Source organism: Triturus cristatus, chromosome 4_2, assembly GCF_964204655.1.
Source record: "Triturus cristatus chromosome 4_2, aTriCri1.1, whole genome shotgun sequence".
Lineage (NCBI taxonomy): Eukaryota > Metazoa > Chordata > Amphibia > Caudata > Salamandridae > Triturus > Triturus cristatus.
In genome coordinates this window covers 284,658,214-284,683,486 of record NC_140586.1, presented here as the reverse complement: position 1 = coordinate 284,683,486, position 25,273 = coordinate 284,658,214, and the positions used below count along the sequence as shown (strand labels likewise).

The 25,273-nt window shown below is 44.2% G+C and overlaps 1 protein-coding gene across 3 annotated transcripts in view; it reads left to right on the top strand.

Annotated features, from left to right (window-relative positions):
- The window catches only part of C4_2H1orf21 (chromosome 4_2 C1orf21 homolog), a 341,397-nt gene that overhangs the window by 130,564 nt on the left and 185,560 nt on the right, over positions 1-25,273 (top strand). For all 3 annotated transcript variants that reach the window (XM_085601527.1, XM_085601529.1, XM_085601528.1), the window contains exon 2: positions 5,165-5,367. In XM_085601527.1, the coding sequence (XP_085457653.1) occupies positions 5,274-5,367 (94 nt within the window). In that variant the 5' untranslated portion in view covers positions 5,165-5,273. The remainder of the gene's footprint in view (positions 1-5,164; positions 5,368-25,273) is intronic.

Sequence of the window (25,273 nt, the reverse complement as noted above, 5' to 3'; positions counted from 1 at the left end):
CCACAAGGTAAAATCACCTTAGAATACACCACAATTCCTAAAATTAGTATGGTACCATCAGCAAATGATTTATACTGCAACTAAAATCTTGTATCACCCTTTATACATTATCCTTTTTGTGACCCTCAAAACCTGCCATTAACTACATTGCATTTTTTTTGGGGTGGTATCATGTGTATTGGTCCCAAGATGGCTGCCAACACTTCCTGGTTGAAGTGTTGACAGCCAGTCAGATCCCACCATGAGATCTGTGCTTAGGCTCCACCCAGATATACACATTTGATTTTCCTTTATTATCTCCAAAACTACTGAATGGATTTACACCAAACAACACAAACTGATTTCTGGAACAAAATGTACCTTTCTGCCAAATTTGGTATAATTCCATTCAGCGGTTCGGGCTGCAGGCATGTCTTAAAACTCTGAGAATAAACATGGGAAACATCTTTTTTTTTTTTTAGCCCCTCCCCCTTTTTCTTGGCACCAGCTTGACCGATTACCCAGAAACCTTCCATGCAAAACTAAAGTCACTGGAGCACTTTTTGGGTACATTTTTTGAAGATTTGTCAAACTACGCCAAGGATTTAGGCAAGTCAAAACTGCATTTTCTGTGGAAACATGGTCCTAACTGTAACTAAATATTGGCAACCACCTGAAAGGGGGGGGGTGATTTCAAAATACATTCCCCATTTTTGACAGTGGTGCACCCACAAGCCACTTGCTCGGCCACTGCTCTTTACCTTATATGTTAATGAATGACGTGCAGATTTCATGATTGATGTGAAGGATGGCGTGGTGATGTCGTGTGTTGAAAGCCACATCATTGGAGATATCATTTGTAATCTCTACAATTACCAGCAACTTTACTGCTCCTAAAATGCAATGTAGCATGGGAACAAATAATTTGAGTCATCATTGCTGTATTTATTTTTTTTAAAAAGTTGAGTACATTTTAGATTTTTGTTTGAATTTTGTACTGGGACAGCTTTCTGCTGTTTGTTCTAGTGACTTTTGTAGTTCTCATTTTCGAATGGTGTTCCGCTTGGTTGTGCTAGACTATAAACCACTGGCAGTGCAGATTGGTGCCTGTCATGTCAGGTGAGAGCAGTGGCAACCACACACACTGCCGTTACTGTCTTCATCAGTGCATGTCGTACATCCATCCACGCATTCATCCAGACTTGCCAGTCTCACTCATGGGTCAGGGTGGACTCAGCCTGCACCTGTCATGAATGGATAGAGATTTGGAGCGGTAAAAGACTGGAAGGGGGGTGGGGCTCAAAGCAGACCGCAGGGGTTCATAGGTGGAAGACAAAAATATGAATGGGTAATGCCACCTGGACTGTTCCTTAGCCCTCCCACCACCACTAGGGAGGTTAATTTTCAATAGATTGTGCAAATTGGGTGAATCCCCAAACAAATCAAGGAACGGACGTACATTTGTTTTCCAAAATAGTAATTTAAAAACATAATCCGCGCCCCTTTGTGACATAGCGTGGGGATCTAATCGTCATATGAGACATTAGGATACAATCTTTGTGCACATTTACCCAGACCCCTTAAAAGATGTATTTTATTGCAGAATAAACTCCGAAGCCACACATATGCAGATTCTCACAGAGGACCTCAAGATTTGTAGCCATTCAACAGATTTTGAGTAATCCCATAATATAAGGACTGCTTCTCTCCACATAAAACTTTCTCAGTCAAAGATATCTTAGGCATTTAAAAATCACAGATGTGTTCACCATTTTTAACGCTCGTCAATGCGATGTTCTTGATCCGCTTCAGGGGAAATGTGGTGGTCCAACAATGTCCTTCGATGGGAGACAGAATTCCGCTGTTATTTTTGCACTTTACATAAATGTTTGTGTTATGTACATAACTGTTCGCAGACAGTGGAATTGAGGCACAGTGAAATTGGGTGACTTGCCCAGAATCAAAGTGTGGTCAAGTGGAGAAGCCGGAACCAGTGCCAAGTACAACAATTTCCAAATGCAACAAGCATTGGCAAAGTCAAAAGGCATTAGCTGGCATTTTGTCTTTGCCAGTGTTGTTCAGCATCGGCAAAAAAAAAATAATTAACGTTGCCAGCGCCACATGCATCATGATGCTGTGGCAGACATTTGTTAATTTACCATTCCAAGATGGTGGACGCCTATCTTGGAGAAGTGCATGTATTGGCAAAGCTATGATGTGGCTTTAATGTGCTCACACATGTAAACACCAGCTTTCACAAAAGCTGTTTGCATGTGTTGCATGCACAATGCTATTTCTCACATCAAAGGCTGCCCCATTGGCTTTGCAAATGTTGAGGAAAATGTAGCAAAATGTGGTTGTTTTATGCATAGAATACAATATAGTAGATAAAAATTGAATGTGACTAATGGTGTGATAATTGATTTTATTATTCAGTTGTAAAATAGTCCCATTCCAATCCAAGCACTTCTAGAAGGTTGAATTATACACAAAAGAGCCACGAGCTGGAGATAGGCGAGTAATACTCCTCTTTGCGGGCCAAATCCCGTCTTTGTGTAATTTTAAGAACTGGTAATACACTAAGCAGACAGCTATCAAATTAGCCCTAAAAAAAAAATTAACATTTTAAAAAGTGGCTTGAGCGAAGGTGCAGTTCCAAGAAAGATGTGTCCCTATAGCAAACTACAGGAGTCCTGTCCTATGGAAAAAAGATCAATATATGAAAAATTAGGACTAAATAGCTACGTGGGAGCAACAGAGGAGCAGGACTGGATGCTGCCAAGCGCTGTATAGCAACAGTGAGCAGTCAAAGACTTGAGAGCAACAGAGGAGATGGTAGGGTGTGGAAATGAAAAAAAGGGAAAAAATTCAGGGCAGGCAGAGTCGAAGCAATGGACGAGTTTGGGAGAAAGCAGTACAGAGCACGAGGGTGCCAGTGGAACATAGCACTTTAAAGAGAGAGTAAGAAAACAAGCACCATCATGGTGTGCTGAAAGCAAAAGAAAATATGTTTAGCAAAGCCAAGAAGTGCACTGTTTTTCACCTTTCGACTTTGTCAATGCTTGTTTTCTTTTGTAGTGGTTTTTGTTAAACTTGCCAGGCTCTTAACAATATAAGAAACACATTGGCTAAAAGCCAAGCTACTTTGTGGTCTCAAAAAGCACACATCGCATTAGTAATCCCTGCCTGCAAAGGAAATTTATTTGTTTGTAGATGTGCTTCTGGTGAAAGAGCAGACTGTTGTCACTCAGTGAAGTCAGCCAATGGCTGAAGTGTGCTGACCCATGGACACATTCCGTATGCTCTAGTGGGAGGAAAAAACATATGAATGACAAAACGACAGACCAGTGGGTGAATAGGGCTGGCTGAATGTCCTTATATAGGTAGATATATTTTCTTTGCCTAGTTTATCAAATTCAGAAGGCGTTGGGTAACACCAGACATAAAAATGAGTTCCCTAAAATTAAGCAGTACACAAGGATACAAGCCATCCAATAAAAAGAACGGTAGAGCCATGCTCCTGAGGCAGTACAGACCATAAGACGAACTAGGAAAGCCCACAAAAATGACAGCCCACAAAAATGGCAGGAACGCCAACAAAGGGTTAACAATGGACATACCCCTCCCTGTAACCACTGTTTTTTATAAATAATGGAGCTTTCGACAACAGAGGTCTCAAGTTGTCTTAGGCAAGCCCTGAAAACATAACCCTTGCACGGCATTGCCGACCGTAAAATCGAGCAGAATATTTTTTTTTACTTCTCTGCTGCGTGTTGGGAACCTCCAAAATACGCACGGTCCATCTTTGAACCAAATCGTATCTTTCAGATTTGTCTCGAAAGTCCAGTGACAATTACTGACAAGAAGTCTCCTAGTGGTTAACGTGTTGACTGTGGAGTGGCAAGTCCCATCTTCTTCATGCAGCTTCTCTTCAACGCAATGCGTGATCCTGGGCTAATACTAGTATATTCGCTGTGTCAAAATTAGGAGTGCCTAAAACGTCTGATCTCCGATGTTTAGATTCAGCGCTAGGCGTAATACATAACAAATATAGGCATGTGTATAGGAAGTGACATCAATGCACACGATGAAATAAATACTCAGGGAGGATGGCATTCTCCAGGAATAGCTCCGGAGTTGGCCACCCGAGGCACTTTGCGTCTAGATACGCAGATGTCGTGCGAATGCTCTCTGATGACACGTGCCATGTGTCGGAAGTGTTGGCGGGGAGCGCGTGCCGCCTCGCAGTTGTACAGGAGGGCACTGATTTCTGCACGTTCAAGGCACGTACCAGCTGGTGCAACGTGCCACTTGACCCTACAAGCGTCACAGCAGTGCCAGGGCGGCACACGCCCGTCTGTGCGCGGGCTACCTCGGAGTGTGTTGATACAGGACGTAATTGATGTATACACCTCACTACGCATTAACTACATGTCAAAATCTGGGAACAGCACCAAGCCGGTCAGCTTGCCCTCGTGTGGCAGGTGTCGCCGTCCTTTGACTCCTAGTTCCCATCCTGACAAGCTAAATACCTCCATAGCCTTCGTTGAGGCCACCCGCTCCCACATATTATATTTACTCTAACAAAGATATTTATTGTCCATTCATTTTAAAGGGAGCACCTTACTTTATTTACCCTTATTTGGAGGTCATCATATGTTGACAGGAGTCCAGCTAAGAGTTCTAGAATAAAATCAAATCCGAATTGCATTTCTTCATTAAACTTGAATTGAAGTGAATGATGTTTGATATAAACCTTTTTTTGACTAAAACAATGGATTCACCCTCGTAGGTGAGGTAAGCTGGCAGGCGTGCGTGCGTTCATCTCGCATTCTCTACTGTCTCGCAGTTTTTACAGCTTGGTTGTGACCAGTACACGGTGCACAGAGGATTAAATCCGTGCATTGAGGAAACACCTCGATATACCAACGCGCCTCCAGCAGTTCAGGGGAGGGGCTGCTCTGTGCCGGGCGGCGAGGGGGTTAAGGCGGCTCCTCGGGCCAGTATCCGGCTCCGCGGACCCGCCGCAGGCCGTCGCGCCGCCCGGGAGGGGGCCGTGGGCGGGCTGCTCGGCGTCGCCTGACTGCGCGGCGGGAAGATGATGCCTGGGCTGCGTGGCGCTGCGCCGGGGTGGGCGGTGGGAAGGTGCCAGCCTGCCCCCTCACGTGTGCCTCTGTCCCCCTAGGTGAAGGGCCGGCGCCGGAGCCCCGCGCCGCCAAGGAGCAGCAGCATGTGGATTGGCCGCTAGGAGATGCGGGGCAGCGCGGCCGGGGTGCGGCGGACTGCACGGAGCGATGGGCTGCGCCTCCGCCAAGCATGTCGCCACCGTGCAGAACGAGGAGGAGAGCCAGAAGGGCAAGAACTTCCACAACGGAGACGCCTTCGGCGGTAAGTGCGCAGCCCCCATCCCTGCCCGTGACTTTTGCATTGAGCACGCAGTATTCAAATGTACATGTAGCGCGCGCCATGCAATGCATTCTTTAATGGTTATTACACTAAAACCGTTTATGGTTATTTGACTAAGCGGCGCCTATTTTATCCCCATCGGGTGGGTGAAAGGGTGGTGGAGCTCGGCTGTAATTGAAGGCTGCGACCTACACTTAGATCGATGTTGTTCGTGCTCATCTCGCTGAGCTGTTTGACTTTGGTTTGCATTAACAGCCAGGTATTACGCAGAGATTGTGCACGCTCACGGGTCGCAGGTACCAAAGATCACTGCAGCAAGCGCTGAACCCTCTATCGAACCCGTTATTGAGATTACAGCCTGCAATTACCTGGCCTCTCTCCCGCCCTCGTTCACACAAACACGCACTCTGCTGCAAGTCCATTAATTTACCGAGCTGCTTTAGGATTGCGACAGACCTGTGACGAAGGGCTTGCACACAGACACTTGTAGCAGGTGCATTAGCCACTTGAGCTGTCTTTGAGTCTCTTGTTTACTGCGCGCACCATAATAGACGCCTCCCTAACCGGAAGAGGTAATTGATGTGACGTGTTGGGCCCTTTTGGCCGAGGGGCCGGGGCAGCCTCTGAGCCCTGTGGTCTGTGGAGCTGTAATCTTTAGCTCAGTAGAAACAATCCCATTTTACTTTTGTTAAAGCATAAAAAAAAACAGCCCTGCAGTCGATTCGCCTAAGATAAATTTTCTGCTTCATGTTGCTGCCAACCCACACAGGCAGCGCGCATCCTTTAGCGTTCTCTGCGTTTCCACGTCCTTCTAGATTAAAAGGCGCCCACTCTTTTTATTTCTGCGAGATTTGTGGGTTGCTGAGGTCCCGAGGAGAGAGGTTAAATCCGCGAAGCTTTTAATGGGAGGAAACTGCACGTGTCCCTGCTTTATTCCGACTGACTCCATGCCAGACTGACCTCCCCTCTGACATTCCTTCGTTCCGTATTTCTCTCTCCCCTGCCGCCTCCCCTTTGCAGTCCTCGGGTGGTTGGAATGACCAGGCCAGTAAAATGGCCCAGTGGGTTCAGTACCTTCGTCTGACAGCTGTATGTAGGCCTTTCGGAGGTCAATTATACGAGTACAATTTATAGTGCTACGAAGTTTCAAGCCCTGTGGTAGTGCGCCATTTACAAGTACTGCTTCGTCATGACGTTATCTTAATAATGCCATTTGAATGATTGGCAAAGTAGTGGGGAAGTGCCCTTGTGGAGACGTCCAACAGAACATTAAGGACTGCCGCCACCTGTCGCGTCTCTTTTTTTTTTTGCATGAAAAATATCGTGTTTTCTATTACTGTCTCATTCATTTAGTTTAATGCGTATAATAATACATGAGAGGTTGAGGTGTATGTCTGCAGCAGAGCCTTGATGGCCAGCGCATGGATAATTTATTAGTGGTGGCAGAGACTGGCACCGCTATAAAGGGTGAAGATACGTGTGTTAGGAACAGAGGCTGGCGGAGTTGCAGTGGGTGGCGCAGGTATTAGAAGGGGAGGGAGCTGGCAGCTAAAAAGTAGGGCATTTATTGGAGGAAACGGAGACTGACAGCTGCAAGGGGTGGTTCATGTATTAAAGGCAGCAGAGGGCGACAGAGCCGCAAGGATTGCTGCATGTATCTAAACTAGAAGGGCACAGTGAGCAAAACAACGATGGATTTAGGCTCAGATCTCTGTACTGGGGTGAACGTATGACATTGTTCTGCATTCTGTCCATCAATTGTTCTTATTGTATTTGTCACCCCGAGTGGGACGGGTATGCCCAGACGTGGGTCCCGTGCTCTCTATGCCACTGGAGTCAAGCTATCCTCGCTGATGACCCGAAACCGGTCCTAGGATGCTTGGTTCCAGTCCAGGGAGGACCTTGTCTGGTAGTTCGGGCTGGACTGTTCCCATTGGGTGCAGGGTCAAGACTGATTTGCAAATGGCTAGTTCAAACTGGAATGGCGTGGTGAACAAAAAACGATGGATTTAGGCCCATATCTCTGTACTGGGGTGAATGAATGACAGTGTTCTGCATTCTGTCCATCAATTGTTCTTATCGCATGTATTGGAGGGAGCAGGGACTGAGAGCTGTAACGTTTAGCTGAATTTTGAGAAGCAGCAACTGTGACAGAGCTGCAGATATTGGATGTGTGCATTAGGACCCAGACTCTGACAGAGCTGCATGCAGGCTTCGGCCATGTATCCGAGGGAGTGCTTAGAATTTCTGGGGTCCGTGTCAGAGCTGCTGTGATGTCTGTTACAAGGGTTAGACGCTGAGAAAGCCTCAACGTTGGGGCATGTTTTGGAAGTATTGTATTTCGGGGCCTGCTGCACACCCAGAGGGCTAGGGCATGCATTGCCAGCATGGGCATACATTGGAAGGGGCGAGGCCTGTGTTGCTGTTTGTATTTGGAATCAGACTCCATAAAGGGAGGGTGCAGCGCTTGGGTATGTATCAGAGCAGAACCTTTGGCAGAGTTGTGAAGGAGCTTGAGGCCCCGGCAGAGCTCTGGGATACGAGTAAGAAGGAACCTATAGTCGGTGGACTTTGTGGGAGGAGGGACATTGCTTTAATCAGGCTAATTCCTGCACAGGAGAGAAGAGCGCGTCAATTGTTGCCCCTATAGCAGTCTGTACCCCAGCTCCTGCCCTTTAAAAAAAAAATATAGCGTCAGTCCTCCTGTTGAGGCCACAATATGGCCAGCCCCCCATACTCCTCCCACGCCCCATTTTCTTATGGGGCTGCCGATGAGTGTGTAGTACCAATTCGTTTAACGTTACTTATGCTTTTGGACCAGTCATTGGTAAAGTTATCTCAGTGGTCATTTTTGTCTCATTTAATGTTGCTTTTAGGCTTCGTCTGGCCTTTTCTCCAGGTCTCCATGCAGCTGGTGATCACTGGACGCCTCTCGAGTGAGTAACTGTTGACCACTGGGGCTCCAGAAGCAGTGCTACTATTTCACTGCTTAAAAGTGACAAGAGTCCCCTGTTTGGGTCTTCAGTCTCCAGGGCTAGCGGTGTCGAACAGTCCAACTTAACCTAGGTGATGGTTCAAGTCCAGGAACTGGGCTGTTAAATGTGACTCATTCAAGTAACCCTGGTTAAGGGTCCGTGTTCATCCAGAGCTATAGTTCAGAAAGCATAGAGATATTTTGTTTCCGCCAACATATAGAACAAAGCAAGAGAAAATGTCATTGCACGTTGTGGGCAAGTATAAGACTTAAATGGTGCTCTAGTTTTGAGATCTCAGGTTGTGCTGAAGCAATAACATTGAGCCCTAGAGCCATTTTTTAAAGTAAACCTGATCATCAGTGACGTGTAGCGGCATGAAACAACTCCATGTTTTGTGCACCAACACTCCACGATTTGGGCCTAAGAAATCGCCACGAAGCAGTCGGTTCTGGCTTGCTTTAACAGAACGAAAGACTTCTTTGTGAAGTATAAAATCTCTAGATGCAGAGCATGAGGAACATTAATTCCGCTTAATTTTATTCAATTATATATGTATTCTGTTTTTCTTATTTTATTGTGTGCAAGAACTTGCAGTGGAGTGATTTATCACACCCTGTCGCACGTATTGCAGTTTATCAAACAAGATTACGACCCATATGAATTCATTTGAGCAGCTAATACAATTCAAATGGAAAATATCAACTATTTGCTTGGAAACTCTAATTTGGTATGCATTACCTCGCCCGGAACTGTTTTAAGTGTAAGTTTTTTTTATATGGTTTTGTTTTATTTAACTAACATTAGAGATCTCAGTTGATACTCTTGTACAGTGGTTTTTAACCTTTTGACTTCTGTGGACCCCCACTGAGTCATTATTGGAATCCAGGGACCCCGACCTAAGCAGTTTGAATAATTTGGCGTTTTAAATTTTTTATTTATATTCACTTTATTAATCTGGTAATATTATTTAAGTTTCTAAGCAGTAGTGGACCCCCGCGAAGAGGAGTTGCATACCTCCTGGGACCGCAGGTTAAGAACTGCTAATCTAGTATATTCACATGCAGTTCATTAACCCACCATCTAGTGGGCGAACCTTAATGGCACCCTGTTGGCTCAGCTGTTTAAATGCTTGACTCATTGTGGCATCGACCCACATCGCCCTAGACCCCAGGAACCCCCGTCGGATTGTTTCTTCTGGCTCAGAAGCGTGATTGACATTGGAGGCCACAAATTAGCAGACACTGCATCTTCTTTGTGGACTTGCGCAGTTTCAAGATCCGTTTTGTAAATTTAAAAAACAAATGTGTAAGGACAAAGACTCGCATTTTTTTGAATTGGTCACTGCTCAATATCGTTTGCATGTCAGACATGGACAAAATACCCTTTATGGTTTGCCCAAAGTGTCAGGATAGACTTTCACAATATGTGTAATTAGTTTTTTCATGGGACCAAGAGGACGCTGTGTTGAGTTTGTGGCCATGTCATACAGAAGACATACAAAATACTGAGAGAAAAGCTGGGTTTTCCATGCAGCGGTGTTGGGACCAGCCCTTATTTGTCAGGAATCCATTGAAAATTTCACAATATAATCTGTCCTCTGACCCAAAGTGGAAGGATCGGATGTTGCGGAAGCAGGGTAAATAGGCTCTTACAACTCTAATTTAAAATATTAAAGATGTCAACATTCAGGACCTCTTGCTAGATTTACCTGGGATAGTCCAGGGTCATTTGGGTCTCACCAAAATATCTGAAGCCTTTGCTCCCTCAAACAAGCATTTGCAATGCAATAGGTCTCGCATTACTGTTAGTTTGAGGTATTGGCGTTGCAAATAATAATGCAACACCAATAGCTCATACTTTCGGTAATGCGAGGACTAGTGCATTGCGAATGCTTGCGTAGTGAGCCAGGAACCAGCATTTTATGTCTCAGTGCAGTACCGCAATCTGCTCCTAGAGGTCTCTAGTGAGCAAGGCTCCAGCACTACATGTCTCTGTGCAGTATCGCAAGCTGCTCCTAGAGGTTCCTAGTGATCAAGGCACCAGCACTGCATGTCTAGGTGCAGTACCGCAAGCTGCTCCTAGACTACCTAAGCAAAACAGTACACAGCTGCTTGAAAAATGAGCAATTATGTGTTTAAAGTAGTACGGCCGTGGTAACATTAATGGACAGCTGACAATTTACTATAACAATACGAGCACGCCCATGTTCAGGCAAAAGAAAGCACGTCCGCCATTATCCCATCTTTGGCTGACATGCTGCTTAAATTAAAAAAAAACTAAAAACTTTGTGAGAGAGAGTGAGTGTGTCCTGCCAGCAGGCAGAAGAAACCCAATTAAGAAAAAAGTGCTCCCAGGCTATTATTAAAGCATACGTGTAACAGAAGTAAAAGGGCCAGTCATCATGGGAGGTTACAAATGAAGACAAGGTGGTACTAAGGAGGAACTAACAAGCCTATTAACCAATCACAAACAAGCATTTACGAAAGACGATGACATAAGCGAATAACAAATATTGGCGGAGAGTGGGTGGGGCTACAAGTATATACTGCAATACAGCGTGCATCGCGGAGCAGTGCATGCCTGCTGACTCTAGTCTCGACCTAAAAACCATCAGTCAATACATGTTTTTTAAAGGGTTCTCTAAACACATTGATTCCACCGGTCTTGAGGCAAAGCTAGCAAATACAGGTGAAGATACCGGAAGAGAACTTTTCTTTCTTGGTTTCTAGACATGTGTGCCATCTGAAAAGCAGCAATCAACTGGAGGAATATTATATTACCCAAGGTGCTGAAGGTGGTAAAGACAGTTTTGTGACGATGGCCAGTGCAATGTCACAGGACACCAAGAAGATCGTGCTGGTGGAAATGCACACATGATCCCATTTCACTTAGGGTTCATGCCGAGCCAGACTCTGACTTTGCATTCGCGAAGAGGAGATTCCTTAATCCTGGGGTTACAGCAATGCCGCGGTCTGATATGGATTTTGAAAAAGATGGACGAGGTAGGAAGGAATTAGACTGGGACAGATCACAAGGTCTTTTGCCAGACCACAGCACTTCTCAGTGGAGGTGGCCACTACCAGTGGGAAAACATTCTGGATATTTTATAGTATTTGCCTGAAAAGCGCTAGTAAATGGCAACTGCAGTAGTGCGTTTGGAGTGGGAGGCAAACGAGCTCTAGTTTTTTTGCTATCCTTTCTTGGCAAGGACGTCTTTGGAGAGGCTGTGTTAACCTCTTCAATGCCCATGACGAGCTGGTCTCGTCATGGGCCGCGGTGGCGCTGTGCCCATGACGAGACCAGCTCGTCATAAACCCCGCCCGCTAATGAAACGGCCGGCACAGGGCGGGGAAAGGGGCGGGCACTGAAGGGGTTAAAGCCTGAAAAAGCATACAAAATAGCACAGACAGGGTGACGAGAGCTCGGTGGCACAGGTGAGAATTCTGACTGTTAACCAGACCGGTCCATCTCTGACCGCCAGATTTTACTCCGCAAAGAGGAAAGGCTTGTGTCATGGTGCCTGAAGGCAGTTGTAGTACAAGACATTTTGTTTTTGTTAGATTTAAAATATGGTAATTTAAGTTATGTTTCGGTTTGAGTGCTTTAGGTGCACCGACTCCACATGCTTGAAAAGGAAACAAATACTTACTTCTCTTTTTGAAGTCCCACCAATACACACGTTTTTTTTGAGGTTCTTAAAAGGGTTGTTCTCGCACTCAGACCTCCGTTGCCTGCATAGAATCTAAATACGCTGCTAACTAGATGAGGGCAGCTCAGTTTGAACCAATGCCTAAGGGGAAAGGGCCAACTCCATAGGATGGGAACCAGTCCGCTCTAGCCATTCAAGAGCCTCTCCAACTCATACAGCCAGATCGCTTGCTGTTGAGAACCCATCCGAAGTTTGTAAGATTGGGTTTACTGTTCATGTGAACCAAACAATCGATTCCCCCTTTTCTGCCACAAACACAGGCCACGCTGTGGTGTTGTCTACTCACTCTAGATGTCAGGAAGCCGCTGATCTATTACCTTGACCCAATGAAGGTTTACAGAAGGATGAATCATCTCTTTGTATCATTTGCCTCACAACTCAAGGGCAGTGTTATCCAAACGCTAGCAGTGGACACTGTAGTGTGTGCTGAATTCAGTTTTGTTCAGTTGCCGACAAACCACTGCACCTTATACCTAGGGCACATTTGAAATGGAGGAAAGATACAGTGGTCACCATTATCAGCATCTTGCTGCTGTTGCCTATATCGTAGTTGGTGAGATAGTTTTTTTGGGTATGTGAACACCAAATATTGTCTGACCTATAAGGATGGGTAAGAAGCAGCAGTCGGAAAGACCATATAAACAAAGGTTTGCTACTGCGCCATCAATCTTCGACTTCCATTGACGGGAGTACTGCTTTGCAGCCAATGCCCAACATGTGAATCTAGAATAGGTTCACAAAGAAAAAGAAAAAAGTCACTTGGAGCTTGCAGCCATTCTAGAGTTACATGCTACCCTTCCACTACTATAGTAGATGGTAGCCAACAAGACCACAAGTAAGATGTGTTCTTTATGCTACACTAATTTTCTCACACTTAATAAAAAAAATCAGGGAAAATGTAATGTGAAAATTGCTTCTGAAGTCTGGGGCGTTATGGGTTTTGGGTCTAATTCTGTTTGGTCATTCCAGCCATGCCTGTAGTCAGGGCCGGCTTTAGCGCTGGTGGCACCTGATGTGGCAGTCTTTTTTTTTTGTGCCCCCCCATGACCTCATACCCCACGAATTCCCTCACTACCACTCTCCAACAGCGCACCTCATCTCTTCATAGCCTCTCTCTGACATCCATTCCATTTTTAAAGTTCTACTCATAGTTCACTCAACTCAGTTCTATGATCTGCATGGTACACGTGCTTTGCAGCAGGCACGTTAACCCTCCGTGCTACTTTATGATGAGCCACAACTGCCCCTAGACAAAATTCCGATCTCTCGCCTGTAGGAACATTAATCACCAGAGTTATCTTGGCATTTTTTTATTTTTACCTGAAAACTGCTCTATGTACAAGGAAGTTTACTGTACCTTTAAACCAAAAGCTATGTATAAACGCAGTGCCCCCCATGAAAGTCGTTGTCCGGTGTGGCGACACTGGTCACACTATTCTAAAACCATCCATGCCTATAGATGAAACTAATAATTTAGAGATTTCACTAAACAAGGTGCTATTCTGAGCTCAATCACTAGCTGGTGGTTGCATGCAAATCACATGAACCAAGAATAATTTCTTGTTACAATTTGTATTTTTGCAGCCAAGTAGCTGTCTTCGTGTTTTAGGCATGCTCCCAGAGGCATAGAAATTTTCTTGGGTGTACCAAAGTAGCATCCAACTTGAAGCAGCCTCCCCAACAGGGTTACTCTCCGAGGTCTGCTTCAAGTCAGATACGTGTGACCTGGTCACTTGTTACATTGAGATCAGCTATCTTATTATGTGTGACTTCAAAAGGAAGTAGCTGCAACAGGGGATCTGTGTTTTCAGCTGCATCATCGTCAGGTAGTTTAGAAGTCCAGGCAGTAAGGACAGACTGATCCACCAGGTACCCCAAGAAATCCGTGGACCTACTTCCAACATTGTTGCAAAGAAGCCACAGGGATTTGGAAGAAAAGTAATGGCAAGATACAATTGTAGCCAATTAAATAGTAGCCTAAAAGTCTCAGTTACAGTGGACACTGTGGTTATTGGATATTACCCAAGGACGGAGAGGTACTGGGAGCCGTCGTATCTGTGGGATTCTACTCCACAAGAGTTGACTTGGTGAGGGTTCCTGGAGGGAATGTTGTATCCTGCGATCCACAGGTCCTACAGATAAATGAGCTATGCAAGAAGGGCAGAGTAGCAGAACTGGCTCACTAAGCAAACCTTGTTTGCACAGATCTCCTGACAATGCCTATTTTCTGATTATTGGCGGTGTTGCTCACATGGCGGATGGTCATGTGATCTTGGATGGGCTCTTGCTGTCTTAGCATGGTGTCCCAGGAATTCTGTCTGATGGACCTCAAGTCAGTGCAAGTCTGGAGCGGGTAGTCTTTTCTAGGGTTGACCACATTTTCCTCAGAATGAAGCAGCTGAGCTGGTTTACAGTTATAGAGCTAATCCAGGCCTTGAGGGTCGCAGTGAACCGGTACCTTCCAACTGGTTCATGTATTGCTCAGTGCAACTGGTGTGTTTTTGGGCAATCCTTTTTGTCCAATTGCCCCTTTCCCTGTGCTGGCTAGACAGTGAGCTAAATGTTGGAGTAGTTGGTATTCGATTCATATTTGGAGGTGTCTCATGAAATTCTGCCATGACTGTCTCGGAGTGTTTGGGACTTGGAGCATGCCATGGGACATTTATTGGGTCCAGCTGATATAGCTGCACTGGCTGTCCACTTTTATGTGGCTTACGGGTCACATTGAATGACAAGGTATAACCTGCTGTCCTGAAAGCCTCTTCCTTAGAGTTTATGGGTGTTTTCTTGTTTGAAGCCGACGAGTCACTGATCCAATTTCCAGGATTTGCATTTTTTTCATTTTTCAGGAAGCTGTTATTTTGTTAATGTTGCTGTTGTCTGTGCTCTTATTAGAAATCAAATTAGCAGCAGAATGAGCAGCTACAGAAAGGAAATTGCTAGATACTGTCTGTGTAGACCCCTCTTTGACATGCTTTGAGGTCTTAATTTGTGGGTTTTCAGCATCTATTAAGACAGAACAAGAGGGCGTCGGGCCCTTAGGGCCTTTGAAGATTCTTTCTGCAGTGTACATATAGGCTGTACTTCAAAACCTAGTTTATCTGATTTGTCAGATCTGCTTTTGCTTTGACGTTGTTGCCTTCATAACTTGATACAGGTTAGATGATGATAGTAATGGATATCTCCAATAGTTACTTGTACGCTTCAAACACCAAAAGACCCATAAACTCTATGGGAGAGGCTTTCAGAACTGCAGATTTCACCTTGCCATCTAAAGTGATCTGTAAGCCAGATAAAGGGGAAAAGCCAGTGCAGCTATACACATTAGGCCCAATAAATGTCCCGGGGCATACTAAGTCCCGGCCACTCCCAAACGGTCATGGCAGAAATTCATAAGGTGCCTCTAAATATTAACTGAACTCTAACAATTAGCTCACCGTCTAGCCAGTAATTCAAACCTCAGCCCTCTAGACATCTCCTGGCTGAAGGACTCGTCTCAGGACCAATTTGGGCCATAAACCTTGATGGAGGATTCCTTTTGTATTGATGAAGTTGAAATGGAAAAGATGGACAAGTTTGCTCCACTCTGTTACTCATTCTACTGCTTTCCTAAAGAGTAACTTAGACAATTTTTTGAAATCTCAATTCCATCCTAGTACGGACTCTGGAAAAAATAAATTGTAGCAACCGGCACAATAAGCTAGACTAGACGCCTCCTGTCCAACCAGTGCTTTCACTTATGAGGACCGTGTGTAGAACACTGGACGCTATAGTTAATGCTCTGACACTGCTTTCAATGACAACCGCGGCACAGGCACTGGTTATGCCTGAGATCGTGTCGTGTGTGGTAACGATCGATAAGAGAATGATTCTGATGGAGCTTTGGCGAACACATTCAAAGTCAATTGCATTGATGATGTCCGCTGCACTTGCAGCTGTTCTGCACTCCTGTCTAAAATGAGTGAAGTCCCCTGATGTAGTACAAAAATGACTATATGAGTTCAAAAAAAACTTTAAAGATCAGCAAACATTGTCTGATCAGCTAGTGTGTGGTGGTATCCCCCCGTACGCCAGGACCAAAAGTTAGATTAGACTCATCAGATATTGGCACTATAGACTCCCAACAAGATAGAGCATATCATTGCTCAGTACGAAGTATGGCAATCAGTTAAAGAAAAAACTGTGATTAAGACCCCCAAAAATCAGGGAAGATTGTCTTTATCCACAGGTGAAGTCAAACAAGCCAGGTGCTTAAGGAACAAATCATCTGAAAAACTGTACCTCCTCCGGCGGTGAGACAGAAGAACAAGTGGAATGATCTTGTGACTCCTCATTTAGGTTTCTTAACTGATTAGAAGTGTAGGTTCAATGCCTATATTCAGAGATTTCCAACTGGCTCACAAGACCAGGCTAAAGTATATGACAACGAAAGATCGAACTCTTAGCTACCAGTCAGGCCAAGATTGCAGAATGCAAACAAGCGGAAGCAAACTCCACCATCACCCACTTAAAAGGTTCTGTATACGGACTGCCAGAAGCAGAATCTGATACGGTCAGATTGACAGGGACACTCGCCCAAAAATTAATTCAAAACTGCTCGCACTGATAGGAATAGCATACTCCATTAACTTCACTGCTGTGGTCAAACGTAGACTATGGTATCTTAAAACCAGGAAAAGCTGAAGCTATCCCAGCTCACTACTGATTAGTTGGTCCAGAACTAGATTGGGAGGAATGTACTGACACTCCTTCCTCAATGGAAAGCATCAAACAGCGATCTAAACATGCATTTTAAAGAATTTTGCTGGTAAAGATCAACTGTTAAACCCTGTAGAACAACTGCTCAGTGGTATTTGGAAGTACGTCTGTGAATAATACTATCCACTGAATTATTTTCACACCGTTGTACTCCTAATGAAGCCATGACACCCTGAAAATGGGCAACATTTTTTAAAATATTAAAACATTGTCAAATCTGAAATATGTATGTTCAGAATACATTTTATCTGTGAAATTCCTGGAAAATAAACTAATTGAATAAAGTAAGCCTATGTAGACCTTATGGATTAGCCTCAACTTAGTAAGAGATGTATCATCTGGCCAGCGACTATATACTTGCTGATTATGGCATAAAAATCTCAACAAGTACAGAGAAACCAGACCCGAGGGTCCTGGAGCCACAAGAGATACAGAATGTAAACCATGACGGGTATAATAGTAAAATAGCATTTAGAGCTATAAATAGTATCGCTTTAATTTATGGAATTAGAAATTAACCTGAAGGTTGTCCACCACCACCAAATAGGAGAGAACAGTATTGTGTTAATAACAAATAAGAATCCGCAATCGGGCAAAAGCGATCTGAAATTGATCTGATTCTCTCTCATTTTCAAGCAGCTCTCAGGAAAGGAGCCCACAAAGCTGAGGCTGTCTACACTCGCTCTGGTATTTATAGACCTGAAAATGGCATTTGCTCAGTCTTGTGCTCTACCCTGAGAGATCGGGGGTTCAAACCTTCTGTGCACTCTACTGCATCTCCATCATGAGAACACTGCGAAGGTCGGATACGGCCCAAAGGGAAATTTACACCAGACGCCCCAATACCACTCTGAATCCGTTAAGGCTGCATACTAGCGCCGACTCGCTTTCATTTGTAAATAAAAGATGTGGGAAGGTTCCTTTTGGACTTGAGGCTTGATGTACCAGCCAGGGATTGGGGGTGGGAAATCTCCCCTCCTTCATTTCTCCGACAACGCAGTATTGCTGGCGCAAACTGGGCTAGAGGTGCTCAGCCTGCTAAGGGGCTTCTAGTGTTTTTGCGGCATTAAAAAATCTTAACGTCAATGTAGACAAAAGTACATATCAAGTTCTGAACTGGAAATCCGAGTTAAAGAGAACATTCAGGCCAGAGAAAAAGCCTTTGAGCATGCCTATGCCCTTGACTGTCTTTGCATTCAGCTCGATTATAAATTATGGTTGAAGCAATTGGAGAAAAAGGCAATGGAAATGAGTCAGAACTCAGCAGCCGTCTTGCGTCGCAAGAATAATTCGGCGCAGGTCAATAAAATCTGCAAGCATAGAAAGAAAGCAGTAGCTCCAAGGAGCTGAACTGTAGGGCTAAGGACGAGTGCCGGAGCTAAAAATAAATAAATAAATAAATAATAGAAAGAGATTCTCATCACTTTTTTTTATGACGGATGCTGTGTCTGGGATCGGCCACCCGTGCGGAAGCTTTAAGATAAGAATTGAACGTAACCAGCATCGAGACAGAGGTCCCATTTACTTCATTTAAAAGTAATACTGTGTCTGGCTTCTATGTTGTCTGATTGCAAATTTACAAGAAACAATGTTAATGTTTTTTCTTTTTACTTTGCATGGTATATTTACTTTTTAAATGAATATTCAACTGCAGTAATGTTGTTATAGATTGTACTTATTAACTTCTGTATGGCTTATTGTATAAATATATTGAACATTGAAATCAGTCCGCAGCAGGGAGCGCCTGCCGAAGTCAGGGAGAAGCTACAGGCTTATAGGGGGCTACTCTATATACATACAGAATATGTGTATGTCATTGGTGTATAGTGTATATATATATGAGAGAGGGATGATACATGGTAGCCATGTAATATGATCCTATGTATTAATTGGGGCTTCGGGTGAAATCACCAGACTACCAAGATGGCAATGTGGTACCATATTACACATTACCTGTTCGGAACCTTTTCTATTAACTGTATATTGGGGTACATTTAGCAAGAATTATGTCCCTTTTATAAAACATGGAATTGTTTATTGCAAACACATGAAATACCTGACTATACTGGTTTGATTTCAGCAAGGCCATCCCAGTGGGACCTTTTTTGTGGGTAAAATTGAATTTACACTGCTATACTTGAGCCAGTGTTCCTTGAGTGTTCGAATTTTCAGTTGTTCCTCCAACACGATTACCCGACCTCTACAACATGGAGGGCCAGGGTTTGAGTTATGGAGATGACTAAGCAGCAGAGATACTGAGGGCAGCATCCATTCTGGGAGCAGAAGGTGGTGCAGCCACAGGGAGCCAATCGGAGGACTGGCAGTCCCTTACATCTATGAAGAGAGAATGGGTCAAGAATACTTTACATGGTGCTTTAATGACCAAATATTTGAGGGCCAATATAGCACCCAATGGCCTACTTATGTTAATAAACAACTTTCCCCGAATTTTCCTTGAGGATGGTACATTCAAGACAAAATTGTCCCAAATCTCGTGGAAATGCACGCGGGACTTACTTATATTGATAATTAGCACAGCCAAAAGACTGGCTGATGATTTACTAGCAAGGATCCAAATAGCAGAAAGCACTTTAAAAAGCTCTGTTCCATCGGCCAGCTTCAAATCTAAGTTAACGGAATTGAATAACGAAATTGCAGAACATAAGGAATATCTTATGAAACAAAAAGTAGTGAAACTACAAAAAGATATCCGCAGATTCGACAAAGAAAAAAATATATCCTTATCTCAAGCAGGACTTTGTCCCACCTGGCACCAATAACATCTCAATAACATCTCAGACACAAGCTCCCATTCCACCAGGAGGGGCTCATCCAGTAACAGTGATTCCAGCACAGAGAACTGGAGCAACAATCGGGCAAGGAGAGGTGGCCGTCAGGGCTTCCCAGGGTTCCCGATGCCCCATTTCCAGGGACCAGCGTATTGGCAGTACCCTATGTTCCCTCAGGGCCTGCCACCTTTCTGTCCACCTGGCATGAGCCAACCTTTTTTAGGCAGAGGTTGGGGCAAAGGGCGCGGGCGAAGAAGAGGAAATCAACAAGAGAAGAGGGTGCAAAGGGAAGAACCACAACAACGGGTGGTGGAAACCCGGAGTTACACCAATAAGAGAATCTGATTGTAAACCTATCTCCCAGGTCTCTTACTGAGGTAGAACACAAGAGTCCTACAAAAAGGCTGGTGGTTTGTCCCCACCCCTAGGGTGGATAAGTTCCAACAACAATGTGAATTGCAAAAATTATTTCGTTAAGTGCGCCGTAGAGCCTTCTTTAACGAGACTCCCTCTCAAGAAGTGAATGACTCTGGCCTACACAACCCCTCAACGTTCACTCCAAATACCAGCATGGTACCCCACAAGGTTATCACCTTTGAACTGGCTGTCCTCAAAGACTTACATAGGGAGTGTGACTCTAGACATCTCTGTTACATGCCCAGAGGAGAGCTGGCGGCTGTCACATCCCTGACGAATGATTCTTCAATCACCCTCAAACAAGCTGATAAGGGTGGGGCTACAGTAATCATGGCCACCACTGACTATGACACAGAGTCCTTGAGACAATTGAGCAATCGACAGTAATACACCCCCATTACCATTAGTCCTATGACATGCTTAACCAAGACCATAACTGCGCTGGTTTTTTCAGCCGAAAACCAGGGCTGGTTAAGTAAGAAGGAAGCTGACTTCCTTTTGAAAAAGGACCCCAGGACCCCGTATTTCTATACTTTACCAAAAATACATAAAGGGACCACTCCAGTACCTGGTCGCCCCATTGTTTCTGGTATCGATTCCATACTCAAACCTTTGTCGCAATTTTGTGTCCATTTCTTACAACCACTGGTCAGACAAACACCATCTTACATACAGGACACCACTGATGTGCTACGCCTACTGACTGAATTCCAGCCCACAAGTGACATTGATCACTCTAGATGTGGAGGCGCTCTACACTAACATCCCACAAAGAGCGACTCTAGATATGATAGAAGAGGCATTAAGCTTGGCTGTTAGGATTCCCCCACACCACCCACTTTTGTTCTGGAATGCGCAACCTTGGCGCTGACCGAAAACGTCTTCGCGTTTAAAGGACAGTTATACCATCAAACGCAAGGTACTTCCATGGGGTGAACCTTCACCCGAAGCGTAGCCTGCCTATACATGGCGGCTTTTGAGGGTCAGCTCATTTTCCGTGACTCAAATCCTTATCGTTCAAACATACGCCTGTGGAAGAGATTCATAGACGATATTCTCGTCTTTTGGTCAGGCGGTTTAACATCATGTGAAGAATTTTGTGTTCGGATGAATACTCTGAACCCATACCTGAGATTCACTAGTACCATCTCCCTCAACCAGATACCGTTCCTAGACCTCACAATCAAACTTGAACAGGGCAGTTTGACGACCACCATGTACAGAAAAACAAACGGATCGCAATAATCTGTTACCCTTCAGTAGTCGCCACCCACGCGCACTCAAAGAGAATCTCCCCTGGGTACTCCCAACCCTATTTTACATTCACCTAAAACACACGTTCATCTACACACACCAAGCCCCTCACCCCCACGTCACCAACCAGCTGTTGGAAAAAGATCTCCACTAAAGTGCCCCTACTATAGGGAGCCCGTTGGGTATTGCACCGCCTACCCGACGAGGAGCAGCCAGATGATGAAGCATGACACCCTACTGGGTGTGTGAGGGCATTATAATCCAATAAAATGGATTCATAACTTTGAACCACTCTGGTCAAGTTGTTTTATACTCCCTTTTTCTGACTCTCACTTCATAGGAACAGCATAACTCTTTTCTCTAGTATACTGGTTTGTTGTCTGGTGTAAAAAGAAGATGCGAATAGAATGTTTAATTTATGTTGAAAAGGGAAGGCTTTACAAAAACACACTTCACTTTGTTTAAAAAGGCATTCTGTATGTAGATGTCGGAGAGTTTTGAAGCAGCTTGTAAGGAAGAGCTAACAGGGGGGGTGTACACTTTTCTTGAATAGACTGCTTGTTAAACAGTAACCAGTGGTTATACTCCTAATGTATTGAAATGTTCACCTAACACTGGGCCCGGATTCCAATTAGAATGTTTAGAGTTTGCCTCGCTTTCAAAAAGAGGGTGCTACCCCAAACAAAGGGCAGCAATGGAGCTCCGCAGTCTGTTTTGGTGCTGTCATTATAAGAATGTACTGTTTATGCTTTGAAACAACTTAGCTGGAGGGAAGGAAGTCAGAGTATGCCTCGCATTGAATGAAATGCATATTTCACAGGACATGTACTATCTGAAGTAACATTAAACTGTGACATACAGCTCTCATGACACTGTTTTATGTCTTGATGCACGCCATGGGCCACTATCCTACAGCTGATAACTTCTAATACTACTGTATACCAGGGTATATCATCATTATGAGATATCCTGTCATTGTTCTGTTGTGGCTGAAATATTCAATAAACCATCAAAGAGAGCACTCCCTCTGGTCACTGTGATTGTCTGTCATTCATGCGATACCCTAGGTTTTTTCTTTTTATAAAAAGGGCTCTCACTTGATATTATAGTGGGATGCTCCATCATGGAGTCCTCACCCAGATACTGGCTGTATCTGGGTGGGCTCAATCTTGAACCACAAGGGAGCTCTTTTGTGATAGAAAGGGTTGCGTAGGTTAGTGAAATGGAATTGCCTCCAAGAATACCCAAAGAGTATTTATTATGGTATTTTACGGCAAGATTAAAAAAAGTCAGTTGATGATTGTGGAGTAAATTAATAGAACCCCAGCATTTAAAAAGGTCTACATGCTGTAGCCGTATTTTAGTGCCCCAAACAGGGTCAAATGGCTTTCATGAGGACAAGTGCCCCTTAACCCTAATAGCATGAAAGGGATGGTGTATGAATAATATTGCTGCACACTTTTTGATGGGCAAGTTTTTTGCATGCACTAATCACCTAAAACGGCATGCAAATCATACAAACCCATATGAGGCGCATCCTCCTATTAAGGGATCTGTGGATTGAAGGAGAAACAACAGTTATACATTAAATTAATAATAATAATAAACTTTATTGCTTGATTAAAAAAAAAAAACCTTTGCAATCCACTACATTATGAAATGACGTATGTCCAAGTAGATAAGCAGCACAATTTGTATAAAAGAAAAATTTGTTTGAATACATTAAAAAGTTACGATACATTAAATTGAATCACACTTCTCATTAGCATAGTAAGTATGCCATGCTTTGTATCATGCTGTAAACCCTGCACATGGATTTGTTCTCTGCACACGGCTGCATTATTAAACAAGCATTTGCAATGGAAAGGTCTCGCATTTGCGAGAGTTTAAGCTGTTGGCATTGAAAATGACAATACCTTTTATTCATCTGTTTTGCTAATTAAACCATGAATAAAAGGCATTGTCATTTACACAATTCCAATAGCTCATACTCTTGTAAATGTGAGACCTATTCAAGAAGTGTTGCCATTGTCCTGGGCTGCTTGGAAAGTGAATGTTGCCGGAAAGCATGTCGTGCCACCAGTAGGAGAACCTCATGAAAAAAAAAATATTGCTTACAGACTATAAAAGACATACTGTGTAACAGAAGGTACAAGGTGGTACTAGGGGGGACTAACAAGCCTATTTACGAAGCGCAATGACACATGCCAATGACAAATATGGGCGGAGAGTGGGCAGGGCTTCTATTCCATACTCCAATACAGCATGGCTCGCAGAGCAGCGTATACGCTGCCCAGGCTCGACCTAAAAATATGTACAGTAGGCAGGCACATGCGTTTGAAAGCGAGTCCAGAAATTGTGTCTGTATGATTGTGATCAATGACAGGTTATTCCTTACGCTGTAAAAACATGCTCGCATCAAAAAACATTCCTGTCTTCCAACCTACTCGAGTGGTTTCTTAATTAGGCCACATGGACTCTTGGAGCTGGCAAACCCTATAGTCGCACACTGCAGATGGAGAATCAAATCTTGTTGTTTAGCGGTGATGTAAGTCTGCTCACTCAGTCCACCAAACAGGAAAACTTACTATGTCAAGGGGTTTCGCCTGCGAGCTGCCTACATTGGTGTCTCCAAGCTCTGGATATTGCCCACATTTGCAGTCCGCTTGTGTTTGTAGTTTCTATGTCAGGGTATCACGTCGCAGCACATCTGCCACCTTGTGTGTCAAGTGACAAAGCACTTAATGTAACCAGCGAAGTGCTAAGGAGAAGGTCTATAGCGGGCCACATCGTTGGCTCCATACGTCACAGAAGACATTTACATAGCACTCAAATTTCCAGTGGGAGAGTCTTTTAAAAAAAAATCTAGATAAAAAAAAAAACTTGGGGTATTGCGTGATTGAGAGACAATCACACTTGCCCTAGAGAGTTCCCTCTTGTGTGGTATATCGATATAAGTAAGTGGAGGAGGAAAATCCAGAGATATTTTAAGGTTGAGGGGGCGGCATGTCCCAGATGCATGAGAACTGGGGTGGAATTGGATCATATGCTGTGGTCTTGCCCAGTGATGGGTCTTTACTGGAAAGAGGTGGGAGATACCCTGAGCGAGGTGACAGAGAGGCGGCTGGTGTTTGATATGGCTGTTAGTATATTGCACTGGTTCCCACACACGCCCAAAACTAAGATCACGAGCAAATTCTTGGATATGGGACTTATTTTAGCGAAACGAGAAATCACGAAACGTTGGAAAGCAACAGTGGGTCCCACTAGTAAACGATGGAAAGGGGAATTTCTTAAATGGGCCACCAGTGAGGGCGCGTTACGGTATCAATGGGCACGCAGACGCAACGACGATAAGGCTCTAGAAGCGGCAGCTGCATAGGAGGCGTTAGTACAGGCACTGCGAGATTATGAACCGTATGCTGATGGCGGAGACCGAGTCGGGGATAGCCCCGGAACAAGCTGGGTACATCATATAACTCAACACATAGATATTCCTCGGAATGTAGGATACCAGAAGACAGAGGCGGCCACCTGAGTTGTTGGTGAGGACTGAGGGAGGGGGAGGGAATTTATAATTTTCATAGTGTTTAGGGGTAGGGTATTTGGTATGGAGGGGTTTTTTGTTTATTTGACGCATAAGCTCTGGAGAGATTTACATGGCCTTGTATTATGCACTGTATGACTGCCGGGGGTTTGTGATTAATCCTCGGGGAGCATGTGGAAAACAAGGCAAAAACAGTTTGTATGGATCTATATGTGGTTGTACAAAAAAACCAATAAACTATGTTTAAAAAAAAAAATAAGTAAGTGGAGGAAATCCACTTTAGAAACCTTCTAGGCCCTACTTTTCTTGATTTGGATAATTTAAGCAGCGTACAGCTGTGGGAGACAATTGTTTCTCAAATTAGCGAACTTTTGTTAAGGGACCCAAGTAAGTTCATGTTTAGAACTACAGAAGCACTTGATTTGGATTCCAATAAAGG